General features: G+C 40.5%; 1 protein-coding gene across 1 annotated transcript in view; it reads left to right on the top strand.

The window, feature by feature from the left end:
• srd5a1 (steroid-5-alpha-reductase, alpha polypeptide 1 (3-oxo-5 alpha-steroid delta 4-dehydrogenase alpha 1)) overlaps positions 1–19,135 on the top strand; it is a 31,328-nt gene extending 12,193 nt beyond the window's left edge. The window contains exons 2-5 of the mRNA XM_043689629.2: positions 3,438–3,604; positions 11,065–11,166; positions 11,257–11,407; positions 18,083–19,135. Coding sequence (XP_043545564.2) covers positions 3,438–3,604; positions 11,065–11,166; positions 11,257–11,407; positions 18,083–18,149 — 487 coding nt within the window. The 3' untranslated portion in view covers positions 18,150–19,135. The remainder of the gene's footprint in view (positions 1–3,437; positions 3,605–11,064; positions 11,167–11,256; positions 11,408–18,082) is intronic.
• The last annotated feature ends 770 nt before the right edge of the window (positions 19,136–19,905 follow it).

Genomic DNA, 19,905 nt, shown 5'->3' with positions numbered 1-19,905 from the left:
AGAGAAATCCTAAAGGACATTATTAGAATTCTCCTCCTTGGCAACGACAAAAGATTAAGTTAGGATTGTTTTCTTCGCCACAAGATGAGACTTGGGGACCGTTTAACTGAGATCATGGTCTTATAGTATGGAAACAGACTCTTTGATCCAAAACAAGCCATACCAGACCTAATCCCAAACTAGTCTCACCTGCCCACACCTGGCCCATATCCCTCCAAACCTTTCCCAATCACGTACTTATCCAAAATGTCTTTTAAACGTTCTAATTTTAAGCACACCCACCACTTCCTCAGGAATTCCATTCCACGTGGAAACTGCCCTTTGTGTTTAAAAACATTTGCTCCTCATATCTTTTTTAAAATCTCTCTCCTCTCTCTTAATACATACCACCTAGCCTTGAAATCCCCCATCATAGGGCTAATGGTAGTTCTCTTTCCCTATCTAAATTCCACATTTTATAGACTTATATAATGTCGTCTCTCAACCTCCTACATGCCAGCGAAAAAGTCCCCATCTTTTTTTTTTAAAAAAAAGCCTCAAAACCTCCATACCCTGCAACATCATGATAAATCTTTTCTGAACCTTCTCCATTTTAATGCCTTTCCAATAACTGAGCGACCAGAACTGGACACAGTATTCCAGAAGAATCTTCACCAGTGTCATTTACAAACCTCAACATGACGTCCAACTCCTATACTCTCAGGACTGAGCTATGAAGGCAAGTGTGCCAGATGCCATTACAGATTATGGCATCTGTAATGTTAGATAGTTCCCTAGATTTAAGTCTGAATCATTCCTATATATAAAATATGTAGAACAGTAAGAGGTCTAGTAGTGAGTCCTGTGGAGGCCCATCAGAAACCGCATTCAATCAGAAAGAACATGCGTCAAATATTACCCTTTAATTTTTGTTTTGCCTCAACATCAATTTTTGATCCAACAGACCGCTCCCTGTTGGATTGTATGAGTTTTCATTGTGAGATTAAAAGATCTGAAATTTGTGAAGCGCAATCATATAGAATAATGCAACTGACAACATCATATTAAATTTTAATCACTTTAAATGGCATAATTAAGTTCTTCATCAAATTGTGTATTATGGTTTATTGACCAGCCTTTGATCAGAGGAAGAAATGGGAAAATAAGTCTCCTCTGTTTCTCTCCATAGATGTTGCCTGACCCCCTCCGTATTTATGGCATTTTCCATTCTTTAATGTTGACAGCATGTGCTGTTTTTAAAATTGAAGAGCATGTGACTTTTTTCAAAATCATGAACCAAAGGTTTTTTCCCCTGTAAAACTAGGGTGAACTCTTCCTGCATGTTCTCTGTTGCAATCTCAGCATCACTGTGAAGCACGTCTGCTCATAGCATTAAAATAAAATTGGCTTGACACAGACTAAGGATAACATTCAACTTACACTTTTAGGGCAGCAATTAATTGCACTTTCTTGTGTACTATCCAATTTTTTTTGAACTGTGAAAATTGCTCTCATTCAATAAATGACATATACAGTCAGGAAAGGGAAGTCTTAACTTCCACAGTGGAGTATTGATCAAAATATTTAGTTTCAGGGCATCATTTTGATTTAAAAACATCAATAAAAAGTATTTCATAGAAAAACTTATGATGGCTCTAGGATAGAGTTCCATAACGTACCAGTTGAGTTACATTGGCTGTATAGAATCTTTGTGCACAAAGCCTTAACACACTTGAGGTTAGCCTCCAATTAATCATCACTTTAGGGCAGCCAGGAGGACCAATGTTAAAGATTGCACATTTGCAATGTGCAAAATGGATACATAGATGGTCTGTAGTATTGCTCTGAGTACTTTGTAACAACAAGATTCAATCTTCAGCTACCATCAAGAAAGATATAAGCAGCAAGTGCTCACTGTTGCATTTTTGGCCAGTTGTAAATGTACCACCATTCCCACTAACTTCCTTATAGGTAGCAGCAGTTACAATGTTGCAAAATAAAAAGCCACTAAAACAAGTTTGTGAGACTGTTACAGGATTATACAATTCACTGATCTGTTGGTGGATATTGAAAACTAAACTGCTGCAACAGAAGGATTGTTTTTGATTTAAGTAATGTTTTGTAATTTTAAGAATTGTTGAAGGAGAGTATTGTGACAATAATTGGTGGGCATTGGCTATACAAAAGTTGTGCTTTTCTAACTTGAGAAAAGTAGGAAATATGGATGAAGTTGCCTTGATTGCAGCCTGCAGACAAGCACTAAATGTTATGGGGACATGGGGTGGGTGTGGGATTGGGAGGGTGGTGGTGGAGGTAGCATCCATTATGCAACTGAACACCAGTTCAGCTGGAAGTGTTGAAGATCAAGTTTTAACTGGATCTGAGATTCAAAATGGCAGGTCAATAACCAACTCAATGTAACCTTACTAAGTGGCATCACAACCTGCCTACACTACTTGTTTCTGACACGTGCAAGCTACATTTGAATGGACACACTTCCAAGCACAGTGGTCTGTACACAGCACACTGGAAGAACCCATCAGGTAACTGGCTGAAAGATTTGTTCAATTCACTCTATTCTTGAATATTTTTGTGAATGTATTTGAGGTGTAGCACACATGTAGTTTCTTAATGGGGGCAATTGTTTTTTTTTGTTTAACACCCTCATGGGGTGAGGCATATTTGGCTGGGCCAGCATTTATTGCCCAGAGGGCAATTCAGAGTCAACCTTGTTGCTGAGAGTCTGGAGTCACATGTAGGCCAGACCAGGTAAGGATGGCAGTTTCCTTCCCTAAAGTGACATTAGTGAACCAGCTGAGATGTTAGGACAATCGACAATGGATTCTGGTCATCATTAAACTTTTTTAAAAAATTCCGTTTCATTGAATTCAAATTCCACTATCTACCATGGCACGAATTGAATATCCAGATCCCCAGGACATCATCTGGGTCTTTGAATTAACAGTCTAGCAATAATGCCACTCGGCCATCACCTCCCTTGCCCATGCATAAAAATATACCCTTGATCAGAAATTGTACTACTAGCATTAAGCGCAACAAGAACATTCCTGTGTCTCCTACCCTTTCTGCAGGGAGTGACTAATTAGCCCATTCAAATTGTAAACCAAATTGCTTGAAAGCACTTGGTGAAAGTGTTTGACCAGTGGGTTAGGAAAGGGTGCTTTTGAACATTTACAAACGACTGAAGAAAAATTTAAACTTCCTTCCAATAATTGTTATATCTTTCAAAAATCGATTAATTAATTTTGATTTTAAAAAAGTGTGAAGGAAGCAGTGAAATATTGACAATTAAAATGAAAAGCAATAAATACTCTAGTACATGTGAAAGCTTGAAAATGTTTGTGGTAGACCAGTTACCAAACTTCATGTTACTTTTTTATTTTCATTCTTCAAAAAAAAATTATTAATCGTCATAAATAATTCTCTGTTCCTTACAGGTCATTGATATTCCCTTTCTTAATTAAAGGAGGAAAGGCAACACCCTTCATTCCTTTCGCGTCAGCTTTCATATATTGTGCGTTTAATGGATATCTGCAGGCTAGGTTCCTAAGCAAGTATGCCGTCTACCCCTCAAACTGGATAACTGATCCGCGCTTTCTCACAGGTAATGTTAATTTAATGTGAAAGTTTGTAAACAGTCACTTGGTTGTCCAAAACCTGAAATATTGCTGAAAAAGTAATGTTGGCGAAGATGTTTATCATGTGTCTGATCTCAGGAGCACAAGAATCTCCAATTTCAAGTTATCACAACAACTTATACTACAAAAGAAAAGGGTGCTGATTGTTCTACAAGTTCACTGTGATTGACCAAGGCATTAACATGGTGAAAGCAATAATAAACTATAGATTCCCCAAGCTTCCCAGCAATTCAGAAAGGTGCAAAATGTTAGCATATTTCTTTTGTGTACAGAATATAGGTCCCTGCGTATGACTGTGCTACTTCTGGCAAGTATGGATGATTCATGTTATAAGCTGAACCAGTTATCATGAATGGGTTGCTTGGATAGATGTCAGCGTGCTTTGGATTGTTCAGCAAGTTCTGTCCAACTGTGAGACCAGTGAGGTTTGTGAGCATCGTCAAGGAGTGATCAGTGAAGCATTGTGGGATGACTTTTTTTTTTAAAACAGGATTTAGGCTTTTAAATTTCCAAATTTTCCTTGGTAACCATTAAGGTAATTAAGTCAGACATCTAAAGTGTCTGACTCTCCCTTGGAGATCAGGATCGTGCAATTGAATCATAGAATCCCGACAGCAGAGATAGAGGTCATTCCATTGAGTCTGCACTAACTCTCCAAAGAGCATTCTACCCAAACCCATCCTTCCACCCTCTTCCTGTAGCCCCACCACTACCATGGCGAATCCACCCAGCCTGTAAATCCTTGGTCACTATGGTGCAATTTAGCATGGCCAGCCCACCTAACCTGCCAATCTTTGGACTGTTGGAGGAAACCAGACCATCCAGTGGAAACCCATACAGACATGGGTATAACAATGAAACTTCACGCGATGTTGCCCGAGGGTAGAATCAAACCTGTGTCCCTGGAATTGAGACAGCAGTGCTAAACACTGAGCCACCATGCAGCCTATTGGAAGCTTGTTTCCAAGGCAATTCCAGTCAAATTCATTCTGTTGTGTCTCGTGTGGTTCCAAAGTGCAGCTCCAGTCTACTACAGTAATGCCCATCAGAAGTTCTGAGTCATACTGTTTGATTCTAAAAGCCAGTCACTGGAATGTGTAATCTGACGGAGGTTATGATGTGGTATGCTTGCCTTTATTAGTCAGTGCATTGAGTGGAGAAGTTGGGAGGTCATATTGTAGCTATAGAGGACATTGGTTAGGCAATTTTTGAAATACTGCATTCAATTTGGTCTCCCTGCTTTAGGAAGGATGTTGTGAAAGGGTTCAGAAAAGATTTACAAGGATGTTGCTATAAGCAGGCAGGGAAAGAGTTAAGTTGAGGTTTGTGAAACAAGAGGTTCAGCTGAGCATAACTCAGATCAGATAAGAACTTGCAGTTAACAATGGGGTGCTGAAGGCAAGGGTAATGAGTTAACAAGGTGGAAAAGCAGTCATTATGTAGAGCCATTTAACAACATTGGAAGCATTCAGTATACGAGGTCAGCTAACAAGGGGGGAAAGTATCTATTGTATGAATCCAGTTAACAATCATTGATTGTAACGGTCACACAATTAATATGTATGCTGCCTTATTTGAATGCTCCTCCCTATAAAATGGTTATATAGTTCATTGAGAAACTCTTCCTTCAGAGAAGAGCATTAACTGTGTGTCTGTGCACATGGGCAATTGTTCTCTCTCCCTCCAGAGCCTGGAATAACGATGGAGGTAAAATTATATTGTGTCTCAGAGCATTCTGCTTTGAAGGGGGGGGTGGAGGTGGTGCAGGGGCAGGTGGGGTTGGAAAATGGGATGACCGCTAGGGCTGGAGGCTTTGAGCTATAGGGAGAGGCTGACTAGGCTGGGGCTATTTCCCTGGAGCGTTAGAGGCTGAGGGATGACCTTTAAGGAGGTTTATAAAATCATGAGGGGCTTGGATAGGGTGAATAGCCAAGGTTTGTTTTCCATTTGGGTGGGAGAGTCCAAAACTCAAGGGCATAGGTTTAAGGAGAGAAGGGAAAGATTTAAAAGGGACCTAAGGGGCAGTTGTTTCATGCTTAGGGGGATTTGTATGTGGAACGAGCTGCCAGAGGAAGTGGTGGAAACTGGTACAATTACAACATTTTAAAAAGCATCTGGATGGGTATATGAATAGGAAGGGTTAAGAGGAATATGGGCCGGGTGCTGGCAAATGGGATTAGATTAATTTAGGATATCTGTCAGCATGGATGAGTTGGCCTCAAGGGTCTGTTCTATGTTGTACAGCGCATGACTCTGTCTTCTCCAACTGTCAGGGACCGTAAAACCTCACTGATTTATAGCTTCTTACCTCTTGCATTTCTAAATGCAGCATCTGTAAAGGCCCATCTCCACTTTGCTCCCTCTCCCTCATGCACTATGCCCTTCTCTGTAATTGAGAAATAAACAGGGGAATGCTAGGTCAATGCAGCTCTTCACTGCTGGTGGTAGCATACCATAAGAAGTGTTATTTTAAAGCAGGAGCACCTTTCAGCATTCTGATTCCACACTGGAAATGTTTGCTCTGGTATTTTCAACACCAAGCATCTCCAAGTTCCATCTTTGCAATGTTTTGGGTTCTTATTTTTGAATGTTAAGGCTAAGCACCAGCTTGTATGTGATAGTCTCTAGTTGTTTCTCCAGGGCCCACTTGGTGTTAGATGGATGAGGATAGCCACCTTCTGGTCTAACTAGAAGAGTTCATTTTATAAACTGGGCGGAGCAGACAAACTGCAAAAGGAAAAGTGTGTTTGACAAATTATTTAGGAACTTTCAGGATGGAATGAGTTGACGAGATAAACCGGCACCAGGATATGAAGTTTGTTTGATTTTCGTTCTATAAGATGCCACATAAAAGTGTTAGTGCATGAAATAAGGGCTTGTAGAGTTGTGTATATATCAGTTTGGATGTAGGATTGATTAATTGTAACTAAGAGTTACTCCCTTTTTGTTATCAGACTTGTGAATGGTTCCATCCTGTATTAGAGTTGATCTTTCTCTGCACCTTTGTACTTATGGTAAAGTATGATTTATGTGGTTAGCATGCAAAACAATACTTTTCACTGTATCCTGGTACACATTACAATAATAAATAAGCAAAGAGTGAATAAACAGGGTGCTTTCAAGTTGGCAGTTTTGGGGCTTCAGTTATATACAATGTTTATTGATGATATAAAGTAGGTGGGCATTTAAGCTGTCAGGAACTGAGCTTGCAAAGAGAAAAAAACAGGCTAAGTAAACAGTGAACAAGATGGCCAATGGAGTGGTACCCAATCCCCCAAAATTGGATTAGCTGCACCATTCAATACAATCGTGGGTAATCTTGTGCTTCAACTCCACCTGCCTGTGCAATCTCCTCATTCTTTGGAACTGCAAAGATAATAGACCTAACCTGCTCAGTCACCCCTTATTGGCCAATTCTCTCATCCCAGGCACTTTTGAACATCAACTCTATCACCTTCAATGGAAGTATGTCCATTCTTAAATATGGAGACCAAAGCTATGTGCAATATTCTAGGTGTGATCTTACCAAAGCCTGAACAAATATAGCATAACCTTTTTTAAGTCTTCTACTGTCCATCTCTAACTCTATGATCCACTTATAGTAAAGGCCAACTTTCCTTTTGCATTCCTTATTGTTTGTTATACTTGCATGCTAACATTGTCTTCCTTGAACATGTAAAGCTGAATTGATTTGAATATTATTATTTATAAGTTCCACACCTTCTTTTAAAAAAAATTTCTCACAGGCAAAGTAAATAAACTTACACTTTGCCGCATTGTACTCCACCTGGCGGCTTTTCCACTGTATTGAGCTGCCTAGATATTATTTATCCTAAGTCTCTTGATTCCTATCTGTTAAGCAATTCTCTATCCATGTGAATCTATCCCGACCAAAGTAAGTCATATGCATTACCCTTGTCATCAAAGTGTGGCGCTGGAAAAGCACTGCAGGTCAGGGTGGCAGCATCCGAGGAGCAGGAGAATCGACGTTTAGGACATAAGCCCTTTGTCAGGAATGTTCCAGATTGAAGAGCATATGGCCGAAATGTCGATTCTCCCCCTCAGGTGCTGCCTGAGCTGCTGTGCTCTTCCAGCGCCACACGTTTCGACTCTGATCTCTAGCATCTGCAGTACTCACTTTCTCCTCACATGCAGTATCCTGTGGATTAACCTTTTGTATGATGATAACATCGAATGCCTTTTGGAAGTCCAAGTATGTGTGTTGATTGATTCTCTCTCTTTTATCAACCAAACTAGTTAGATTCTCAAATGAATAAATTATTCAACAGGAGTCTGTCTGTCTGGTCTGTCTAGTGTTCATTCTCTTTTAAACACCAAGGATGTAGGCCATGCTCACCTGGAGATTTGTTGGATTTTAGCCCAGTGTATTTTCTCCCTAAGATAGGGAATTTCAAGACTAGGAGGCACATTTAAGATGAGATTTTAAAAAAGATCTGGAGGCATTTTTTTTTTTACACTGAGGGTAGTTCATGTGTGGAATGAACTTCCTGAGGAGGTGGGTTAAAAATTACTATGTTTAATAAACATTTGGATGGATATATGAATAGAAAAGCTTTGGAGGGATGTAGACCAGGAGCAGGCAGGTGGGACTAGTTTAGTTTGGGATTCTTTGGCATGGACTGGTTGGACTAAAGGGTCTGTTTCCATGCTCCATGACTCTATGCTAATATTAATACTTTTAACTTCACTTTCATTGATCCTGAGGTTAGCCTCAATTCTAGTAATGTTATGAAGTGCAAGGTTAGTCACTTTAGAAGAATGTTACAAATCACACAACACCAGGTTATGGTCCAACAGGTTTAATTGGAAGCACTAACTTTCGGAGCGACGCTCCTTCATCAGGTGGTTGTGGAGCTCTGAAAGCTTGTGCTTCCAATTAAACCTGTCGGACTATAACCTGGTGTTGTGTGATTTTGTAACTTTGTACACCCCAGTCCAACACCGGCATCTTCAAATCATCACTACAATTAGAATGTAACTTTTAAAGAGGCATAAAACATTTTAAATGTTGATGTTCAGTGGAATTGGAATGTTTTTTGCACTCAGAACATAGGAAGTTTGTGTTCAGGTGCATCAAACAATCAAGAAGGCAGAATACTGTGTGCAGATTTAGCCACGATTTTAGGAAGGATGCACATTGGGAATAGTACAGCAAGGCTTATAAAGCTGTCATTTGGAATGTAGGGATTGTCCTATGATTAAATATATTCTAAGAATAAGAGGAGATTGTATGTATGGAAACCTAGATTCTGAAGGAGCCTGGGATTATATTCTGGTTGTTTATCCCGTTGGGCAAACTCTGGTTCAGCCTTAAGCAAAAGGACAATAATTTAGGACTTTTTTTTCACTCGGGGTTGTGAATCCTTCCTAATTCCAGCATATTGTTCTGTCATTGAACATGCTTCAGGCTGAAATAGAGGGATTTTGGTCTCAAGAAATTGGAGAGTATGGGGAGAAAAGGGAGAGTGGACTTGAGGTAGAAGATTTGCTATGAATACTCTAGTGATGCAGCTTTGAGAGATTGTATATGACTTTCTGATTTCATGGGATGTGGGCATCACTGGCTGGGCTAGCAATTTCTCATTTTCTAATTGCCCTGAGAAAGTAATCGTGAGTTGCCTTCCCAAACCACTGCAGTACATGGATTTAGGTATGTCCATAGTGCTGTGAGGATTTCCTGCATTTTGATCCAGCAACAATGAAGGAATGTGATATTGTTCAAACTTTGGATGGTGTGTGATTTGGAGGGGAACTTTCAGATGGAGCTGTTTCCACGGACTACCTGTGTTTTTCTAGGAAATTCTAGTCCACCTCCAAGACAATTTAAAATTTCTACCTGTACCATTCCTAGATTTACTGAAGTGACACTACCAATAGAACTTTGTTCAACTTCATAAATACTTGTAAATTATAGTTTACTTTGCTTCATACCTGGTACAATTCTTCTGCATTTTCTTTCGACTTTTCATTGTTGTAAAACAAACAAACTTTAAACACTGTGTGAGAGTGAGTACTGCCGATTGCTGGAGGTCAGTCAAAAAGTGTGGTGCTGGAAAAGCACAGCCAGTCAGGCAGCATCTGAGGAGCAGGAAAATTGACATTTTGGGCAAAAGCTTCATTCCTTTTGCACGAAACGTTGATTCTCCTGCTCCTTGGATGCTGCCTGACTGGCTGTGCTTTTCCAGCACCACACTAGTTGACTCAGAATCATAGAAACCCTACAGTGTGGAAACAGGCCCTTCAGCTCAGCAAGTTCACACCGCCTCCGAACGCCCCCGGTGCTCACCTTCCACCCTATAAACCTCCGCATAAACCAAATCATCCGCCGACATTTCCGCCACCTCCAAAAAGACCCCACCACCAGGGATATATTTCCCTCCCCACCCCTTTCCGCCTTCCGCAAAGACCGTTCCCTCCGTGACTACCTGGTCAGGTCCACGCCCCCCTACGACCCACCCTCACATCCTGGCACTTTCCCCTGACACCGCAGGAACTGTAAAACCTGTGTCCACACCACCTCCCTCACCTCTATCCAAGGCCCTAAAGGAGCCTTCCATATCCATCAAAATTTTACCTGCACATCCACTAATATCATTTACTGTATCCGTTGCTCCCGATGCGGTCTCCTCTACATTGGGGAGACTGGGCGCCTCCTAGCAGAGCGCTTTAGGGAACATCTCCGAGACACCCGCACCAATCAACCAAACCGCCCCGTGGCCCAACATTTCAACTCCCCCTCCCACTCTGCCGAGGACATGCAGGTCCTGGGCCTCCTTCACCGCCGCTCCCTCACCGCCAGACGCCTGGAGGAAGAACGCCTCATCTTCCGCCTCGGAACACTTCAACCCCAGGGCATCGATATGGACTTCAACAGCTTCCTCATTTCCCCTTCCCCCACCTCATCCTAGTTTCAAACTTCCAGTCCACTTGACTTGTCCGACCTGCCTAGCTCCTTTTCCACCTAACCACTCCACCCTCTCCTCCCTGACCTATCACCTTCATCTCCTCCCCCACTCACCCATTGTACTCTCTGCTACTCTCTCCCCACCCCCACCCTCCCCTAGCTTATCTCTCCACACTTCAGGCTCTCTGCCTTTATTCCTGATGAAGGGCTTTTGCCCGAAACGTCGATTTTGCTGAAGCTCCTCGATGCTGCCTGAACTGCTGTGCTCTTCCAGCACCATTGATCCAGACTCAGGGTATCCCACCCAGACCCATTCCCCTGTACGTACTCCTGACTAATGCATCTAACCTATGCATCCCTGAACACTATGGGCAATTTAGCATGGCCAATCCACCACCTTTTTGGATTGTGGGAAGAAACCAGAGCGCCTGGAAGAAACCTTATTTAAACAGTTGAGAGAACTAAGGAAGCACTTATTAACTGCAACCTCTTTATTTTTAGGCTTTGCACTCTGGTTTTTTGGACTATTGGTGAACCTACATTCTGACCATATACTCCGAAAACTACGAAAACCTAATGAAACAGGATATAAGATCCCACATGGTGAGTGATTTTTATAGAACAAGATCTGTTCAGCCTGTAAGAAAGTTTAATTATTTTTTTGTGATCAAAAATTTCTCTGGTGTTTTAAAGGGGGAATGTTTGAATATGTGTCTGGCGCTAACTTCCTTGGAGAAATAATAGAATGGACTGGGTTTGCCATAGCTTGCTGGTCATTGCCTAGTGCAGCATTTGCTGTATTTGGATTTTTCATTCTTTCAGCTCGGGCGACACAACATCACCGGTAAGGTTCAAGATAAATTCAGTATCCAGTCTGTTGTTTAATTCACATTTACTTCCAACATGGTAGAGGGATGCAATAGTAGGTGGATCTACAAAGGGGAAGACGCAACTTTGGTTCTCCCGAGCCTTTTCTGAGTTCTTGAACACAGCGGCTAATGACTTGGATGAGAAAAGTGAATGTACTCTCGCCATTTTGTGGATGATCCAGAAATAAGTGGGAAGAACAAGTAGTAAGGATGATACTAAGAGTGCTCAGAATGATATAGTCAGGTTAAGTGAGTGGAAAAAAGATTGGCAGATGGAATATAGTATTGAAAAATGTGAAGTTGTGCAATTTGGCAGAATTAGTGGAACTGAATATTAAATTGTGAAAGACTGCAGAACAGCAATTTGGAATAAATCACAAAAAGCTATCATACAAGTTCACTGGGTAATGGTGAAGGCAAATGGAATGTTGGCCTTCATGTCAAAGAGGATGGAATATAAAAGTAGGGAGATTTGGCTAAAACTAGACAAGGCTCTAATCCAGACCACAGCTGGAATACTATGAACAGGTTTGGTCCCCCTAATCTAAAGAAAGTTACACTGGCATTGGACATAGTCCAGAGAAGGTTCACTAGACCGATACTGGGTACAAAGGGATATCTTATGAGGAGAACTTGTGTAGGTTGGGCCTGGGATCTTTGGAATTTAAAAGAATCTCAAGATTTTTAGGGGACTTGACAAGGTGGATGTGGAGAGATTCTCTCTCCCCTTGCAGGAGAATCTAGGACCAGAGGGCACAATCTCAGAATAATGGATTATGTGTTTAAGACATATGGAAGAAATTCTCCTGTGGGGAGTGCATCAGTTTACTACTGAGGGCAGTTGAGCCTGTGTTATGTACACCCAAAGATAAACAGACTTTTTTTTATGGGGAAGACAGACAGGCAGGAAGCAAACTTTTTCATTGAATGGCAGAACAGACTTAATAGGGCTGAATGGCCTACTTCTACCCTAGTCTTGTGGTCTTTTTAGAAGCCTAGTTTGCAGATGAGCTGGAGACCAGGAGTATGTTTGCAATTTCCATGTGTATGTTCGGAACTTTAGTTAAGCTACATTTGGTTTCAGTACCTCATATTAGAATGGACACCTGAAGCTGCTGAAAGCATCCATACCTCACTGATGTCAAGGATGAGAAACTGTTATGAGGTTATACCAAAGGTTCTGAGATTACTTCAACTGCAGCAGAAGGACCGACAAAGGGATTTAAAATTATGAAATTTTTAACTTCACAATTATTTCCTTGGGATTGAAATTATTCTAAGAGATTGAAGGAAAGCTTTTTTTAAAAGGATTTAAAAAAGCTCTCAATCGAGCATGGAAGTATTGTGACAGAGCTCATATTAAAGGAACTGTTAGATCAATATTTGACGAATATCCCAATGATTGCCTCATTGTCCTTCTGAATTTTCTAAAGTTATGCAAGTTGATGTTAACCCTTAATTGCCCATTTATAATGTTTTGGTCAAATCAATGTGCCAGTGTAGGTTTTAGCATTGAAGTGTAACTATATTTCTATAGTAGTCATGATTTGGAGATGCCGGTGTTGGACTGGGGTGTACAAAGTTAAAAATCACACAACACCAGGTTATAGTCCAACAGATTTAATTGGAAGCACACTAGCTTTCGGAGCGACGCTCACAATCACCTGATGAAGGAGCGTCGCTCTGAAAGCTAGTGTGCTTCCAATTAAACCTGTTGGACTATAACCTGGTGTTGTGTGATTTTTAACATTGTTATTTCAGTGTTGCTGGGACTGAACCTGGAACTGCCTAACAGCACTATGGGTATTCCTTTACACCACCAACTACAGTGGTTCAAAAAAGCACCTTGTTATTACCTTCTCCAGGGAAAATAAGGATGGTAATAATTGCTGGCCGAGGCAGTAATGTCCTCATTCCCTTTCAATGAATAAAATGTGGTGGAAGGTGTTGTTGACAGTGATATCAAGGGAAACTTGGACGAGAGGAACCTGCTCACTGGTGCCCAGTTTGATTTCTGCCAGGATGACTCTGTTCCTGACCCCTTTACATTTTGGTCCAATAATCGACACACCCAGTACTAAGGGACAGTCAGGACCAATATATTTCAGAATGTTTTCAAGTTTGGAAGGTTTAAGTTTTAAGGATTGGCTGAGACTTCTTTCCCTGGAGCTTAGGGGGTTGAGGGGTGATCTTACAATGGTTTATAAAATCTGAGAGGCATAGATAAGGTAAGTAGCCATGGTCTTTTCTCCAGAATAGGGAAGTCCAGAACTAGAGGGCATAGGTTTAGGGTGAGAGGGGAAAGATATAAGAGACCTAAGGGGCAACTTTTTCACGCAGAGGGTAGTGTGTGTATGGAATGAGCTGCCAGAGGAAGTGGTGGAGGCTGGCACAATCACAACATTTTAGAAGGCATCTGGATGGGTATATGAATAGGAAAGGTTTGGAGGGATATCGGCCAAATGCTGGCAAATGGACTAGATTACGTTAGAATATCTGGTCAGCATTGACTAAATGGACTGAAAGTTCTGTTTCCGTGCTGTACATCTGACTCTATAATTGACATGGGTGATTTTAATAATTCCCTTAAATGCCTCATTTATCAGTTTGTACTGTATCCTACAATAAGCCAAATTACTGGGGATCTATGAATGACTCCCACCAGTAACCCTCGCTATTTCTTATTTTCATCCAAACTGGTTTCACATCTGTTACACTTATATCACCACACTGATACAATGCTTTATTAACAAAGCTACCTCCCCTCCATTTCTTTGTCATCTATTCTTTCGGACCATCAAAACTTCTGAATATTGAGTTCCCAGATTGGATCACAGTCCTGCAACAACATCTCTGTCATAGTTCTCAAGTTGGATTCATTTATTTCTATTCTGTTACTCTGTTCTAAACTATTTATGGCATCAATACATCCATTTTGTTACAAATGCTGAGTACATTCTGATAAAGAGCCCTAAACGTTGCCTTTTTGCCATTATTATTTACTATGGTTCTAATTTTTGCTGCATAATTTTTTATTCCTATCTGTCACACTTTGTGATTTTCATTCCCCTCTTTGCTACCTGTTTGCTCTGGTATCTTATTTCTTTTTGATTTTTGAAAACTTTTCTCTTCATTTGAACTCTTTCCCCCTCACTAACTTAGGTCCAGCCTACAATCCTAGCATACGGCTCAACAGGAGTCTGGTCCCAGCATGTTTAAAATGAAGTCCGTACCAACAAAATAGCTTTCCATTTTGCCAATACTACTGCTTACTCCCTGTAAATTGGAACCCATTTCTCTCTCACCAACTTTGAATTCCAATCTGAGCAATGTGCAAATTAGCATATGGTTAAATATGATTAGAGGAGTAAATGCATGGCCCAGAGATTATTACCATAGTGATTCTGCTTTTCAATTTAACCCCTAGCTGCTTGTAATTCTTTAGCAGAACCTCTTTCATAGTCTTTAATTATATCATTAGTATCTACTTGACCATAACAACTGGACCCCTCCCTCCCACTTTGAGTTCTTCAGCCCACCAGAGATGTCCTGAACAAAAATACAACTTACTGGAAAAGCTCAGTAGATCTGGCCATATCTGTGGAGAGAAATTCATTAACGTTTCACAGCCTTCCTCAGGATTTCTGCTCCAGTCCAGCAACTTCTGTTTTTGTCTCTGATTTACAGCATCCGCAGTTCTTTCAGTTTTTATAGAGAAGTCTTTGAAGCTTGGCATTAGGGAGGTAACCCAGCCTTTGAGATCTGTCTTTGGTGGAGTCTGTACCCTTGTGCATACTGGGAGGGAGAACCCCTCGCATAGTCGCACGTTAATGTCCCTGACCACAGACCAAACTTGATGTAATTAATCAAAGGTTTGACAGTGCCTCTTAAAGCAGTGTCCGGGTATCTCAGTTCTGAAAAGGTTTCACTGGATCTGAAATGTTGACTCTGCTTTCTCTCCACAGATATTGCCAGACCTGCTGAGATTTTTAGGTTTTCAGCATCTGCATTCCATTTAAAAAAAATTTTTTTTTGGTTCAGGTCCCCTCTTCCTCCCTGATGTGCTGCAATGAAGCTCAGACTCCACTCGTCAGCTCTGAGATGAAGTTCCTCAAACAGTGACACTTGATGCAGATTGGGCACTGTGCACTTTCATCCATCAGCACTCACCTACTTCAGCTACATAGCATCACCAGTCTAGCTATCTTGTTTAGTTCAATTCATTAATTTGGATCTTCAATATTTTAAGTGAATTTCTTAATTGCACTCCTCAGCCACAAGATAAGGAAAGTGATGGCCTTGTGGTGTTATCACGAGACTATTAATCTTGAGATTCAGTTAACATTCTGGGGACCTGGGTTCAAACCTGTTTTGGCAGATAGTGGAATTGGAAATCAATAATAATCTGGAAGTAAGGGTCTAATGAAGACAATGAAACCATGGTCAATTGTTAGGGAAAACCTATCTGGTCCATCTGTCCTTTCTTCTTTAAGGAGGCAAACTGTTGTCTTTCCTGATCTGGCCTACATGTGATTCTGGACCCACGGTAATGTGGTTGACTCTTAACTGCCCTCTGGGATTAGGGATCGGCAATAAATTCTGTCCTAGTTGGTGATGCTCACATTCCCATGAATGAATAATAACAAAAACCTCCCGCTTAACCACTTGGCCAACCAGAGTGAAAATCTAAGGTTGGGAAGGGAAGTAGAAAAGCAAAAGATGATGAAAAGTGGTATCTAATGTAAAAGGTCTTTGGTAAGCAAATAAATAGTAAAAGGAGTGAGAGCAAGTGGGGACCAAAAGAGATTTACGAATTGAGGCAGTGGTAGAGATGTCTTACTAATGAGTACTTTACATCTGTTTTTACTAAAGAAGGTGCAACCAAGGATATGTTAGGAGGAATGTTAGATGCTGAAGGGTTTGAAATTGATAAGGAGTAGGTGTTGTATAAGGCTTTCTATATTTGAAGTCAATAAGGCTCTGGGACCGCTTGAGATGAATCTAAGGATATAAAGGGAGAGGTTGGAAATTGCAGACACACTCACTAATTTCTTAAAGAATTGTTTGACTAATTTAACTGTCCTTAATTGAAGAGGTAAACAGAGGGTTGGTGATGGTGCTGATGAAGTGCACGTGGACTTGCTCAAGGCACTTGCTACAGGGCTGCACAACAGACTTGTAATCAACATTGTAGCTCATAGAATAAAAGGAACAGTAGCAAAATGGACTATAAATCAGTTACAGGAGACTGAGAATAGTGACTAATGGATGTTTCTTGTGTTTATAGGTTTTATGGAAGCAATCTCCAAGGCTTTCTGATATATTAATGACCTAAACCTTGGTGTACAAGGAAACAATTTCAAAAGTTACACATAATATGAAACCTGGAAACATTGTGAACTGGGAGTTAGTATGGAGTTTCAAAGGGGACCAAGTTGAAGTGGGTGTACAGGTACCAGGTTCATGTTTAATGCAGAGAAATATGCAGTGATTCATGTTTAATGCAGAGAAATATGAAGTGACAATATAAAATAAAGTCTATAATTCTGGATGAGATCCAGGAGCAAAGGTATCTGGTGTATATTGCATACGTTAGTAAATATGGCAGGACTAGTGAGGAGTGGCTAATAAAGCATACAGTGCTGTAGACTTTAGGGACAGAATGCAAAGCTAAGGAATTATGCTGAACTTGTACTTGAAATCAATTTGGTATTGTATCAAGTTCCAGATGACTTAAAAAGGGTGATGTATTAGAGAATGGTTATACTGGTGAAACATTTCTATTGTGAAAATGGGTTGGAGAGCATAGGACTGTCGACTGTTCAGAATAAAAAGCTAAGAGGAAATCTGGCAAGGATGTTTAAATTCACAAGGGGACTGGACAGAGGAGAAAGGGAGAAACCACTCGTAAAATACTCGAGGAAGTGGAGGAACAGGTTTCAATGCCACTGCTGTTGCAGACATGTTGGGCTGAGTGGACTCCATCATTGTTATAATAATTCTGACAATGTGATCCCATCTCCGAGAAGCAGCTGCTTGACTGACACCCCATCCTTCAATTTAATCATTTGACTATCTCCACCATCAATGCACCAATGGCAACAGAGCTACCTGTGCACAAGATGCATTGCAGCAATGCACCCAGGCTCCTTTTGACAACACCTTCCAAATTCTCGACCTCTACCACCTAGAAGGACAAAAGCAGTTGATGCATGGGAACACTACAATTTGCAAGTGTCTTCTGCCCCCTACCCCTAAAACCCCAGCACCCATCACCCTTGTAACTCTATTGCCATTCCTTCACAATTACAGGATCAAAATCTAGTAACTGCCTCCTCGGCAGCACAAGGTATACCTTCAGCAACAGGAGTACAAAAAAAACAGTTACAGATGAGCAATAAATACTGCTCCAAACAACAACACATGTCCCAAGAAATAATTTTTTTTAAAACGATGACCTATTGGTAATACCAATCTTTATCTGACTTTAAACTAATTTAATAAACTTTAATCAAACACAGACTTTACTGTTTCAGAAATGGAGAAAATAATAGTCAATATTATTAGATTGCAGAAATGAAATTCAATAAGTTAATGTTTTGAAATTTGTATTTATTCATTCAAAATGTATTTTATTTTTCTCATTACAGATGGTATCTGGAAAAATTTGAAGATTATCCTAAGTCCAGAAAGGCCTTAATACCTTTCGTGTATTGAAAAAGCAAATATTTAGAAATGATTAGATTCTTCACTGGAAACTTCATTGACCAGTGAGACATTGGTATACACACATCTGAGATCAGAATTAAGTGCCATTAAAATCTACAACTTGTCAACTTCAGTATAAGAGCCCATTTAACTACAGGAACAATATTAAACACTTCTGCAAAACTCCTCTGACCTGTTTCGTCAACTTTTACAAGCGTGGAATCTCACTGCTTTAGGGTTAAATAATTTCAAGAGCCATTTAAATCAAAAAAAGTCTGTAGTCTTTCTGTTCAATCTTATTTCTTTAATGCAACCCTCCCCTCCCCTCCCCCCGCCACCTCTCAACATTATTTCACTTTTCACCTGTTTTGACATTGTCTGAGTTTCTCTTTGGCATTCCATGATTCAAAGTCTCTACTCATTAAAACTCTTTGCATCTGATTGTGGAATTAACAGTTGCTTGCTGCCTTTATACAGATCAAGATCTTCTGCTAAGTGAGCTGTTTTCATTTACAGTAAACCCTCAATGCAAAATCCCATCCAATGTCTGACTAGATGTAATTAACCAATTTATTTTTTCACTGCTGAGGACAAAATCTGGTCAGACTTTAAATTCTTGATCGTATAAGTCATTTGATTTTGCTGATTTCCAATATAATTGGCACAGTGCCAAGTTATATCATCACCCCATTGTCAACAGTGGGATGTAGCTGGACCATGCTAGACAAAAGTGGAACCCAGAGATCAACTTTGTGTGCACTAAATATCAACAGAACAAGAATGTTGTCTGGAAATTTGTTACAATCTGTGACTTTATTTGGCTTGACACTGAAAAGTTTTCAATGTGTTTCTACTCTATCCTTTTCAGACATGTTAGTCAAGATATTTTTGTTTTAGTGCCAGTAGTAAAACATGAAGGTGTAAATTGAGAATTATGGCCAACTGAAGTTAAGACATCTCTGTAAACTAATGTCACTAAATTTCTTAGTGTACAGCTGAATTTTGCGATTTGACAAATTTTGCAGTAGATGCGGGACTTGATTTTATTATGTTATTAATTACCTACAAATCAGACAGCAACTTCATGTGACCATATCTACAAAACACCAATTGGTCAATTTATCCACTCGAGCCAATTCCAAAAATCTGAGTTCATGGCTGATCTGAGATCTAATTCTACATATCCATGCTGACCAGATATCCTAAACCAGCCTAGTCCCATTTGTCAGCATTTGCCCCATACCCCTCTTAAACCCTTCCTATTCATATTTAAAAGGCATCTGGATGGGTATGTTGCAATTATACCAGCCTCCACCATTCCTCTCGCTCACAACTTCCACCCTGCCCTCAAATTCACTTGGTTCATCTCTGACACCTCTGTCCCCTTTCTTGACCTCTCCATTTCCGTCTCCAGATGGATGTTTACTACAAACCTACAGACTCCCCTAACTACCTGGACTACATCTCCTCCCACCCAGTATCCTGCAAGAACTCCATCCCATTCTCCTAATTCCTCTGCAACATCTGCTCAGACATGGAGACATTCCCCTTGCGAACATTCCAGATGTCCACCTATTTCTAACAACGTGCTTTTCCTCCCTTTGTCATCCAAACAGGCCTTTGTTGCACCACCTCCATTCCCCATTCCATTGCTCTCTATGTCCCTCCCTACACTCAATAAAGGCAGTTCCTCTTGTCCTCTCCTACTACCCCACCAGTTTCCTCATCCTTAAACACTTCCAACTCCAACTAGACCGCACCACCA

This window comes from Chiloscyllium plagiosum, unplaced genomic scaffold (genome assembly GCF_037043375.1).
Source record: "Chiloscyllium plagiosum isolate Xiang-an unplaced genomic scaffold, Cpla_swu_hap1 HiC_scaffold_5, whole genome shotgun sequence".
NCBI lineage: Eukaryota > Metazoa > Chordata > Chondrichthyes > Orectolobiformes > Hemiscylliidae > Chiloscyllium > Chiloscyllium plagiosum.
The sequence above is the reverse complement of the archived record's forward strand: the minus strand, read 5'-3'. Positions and strand labels throughout refer to the sequence as shown.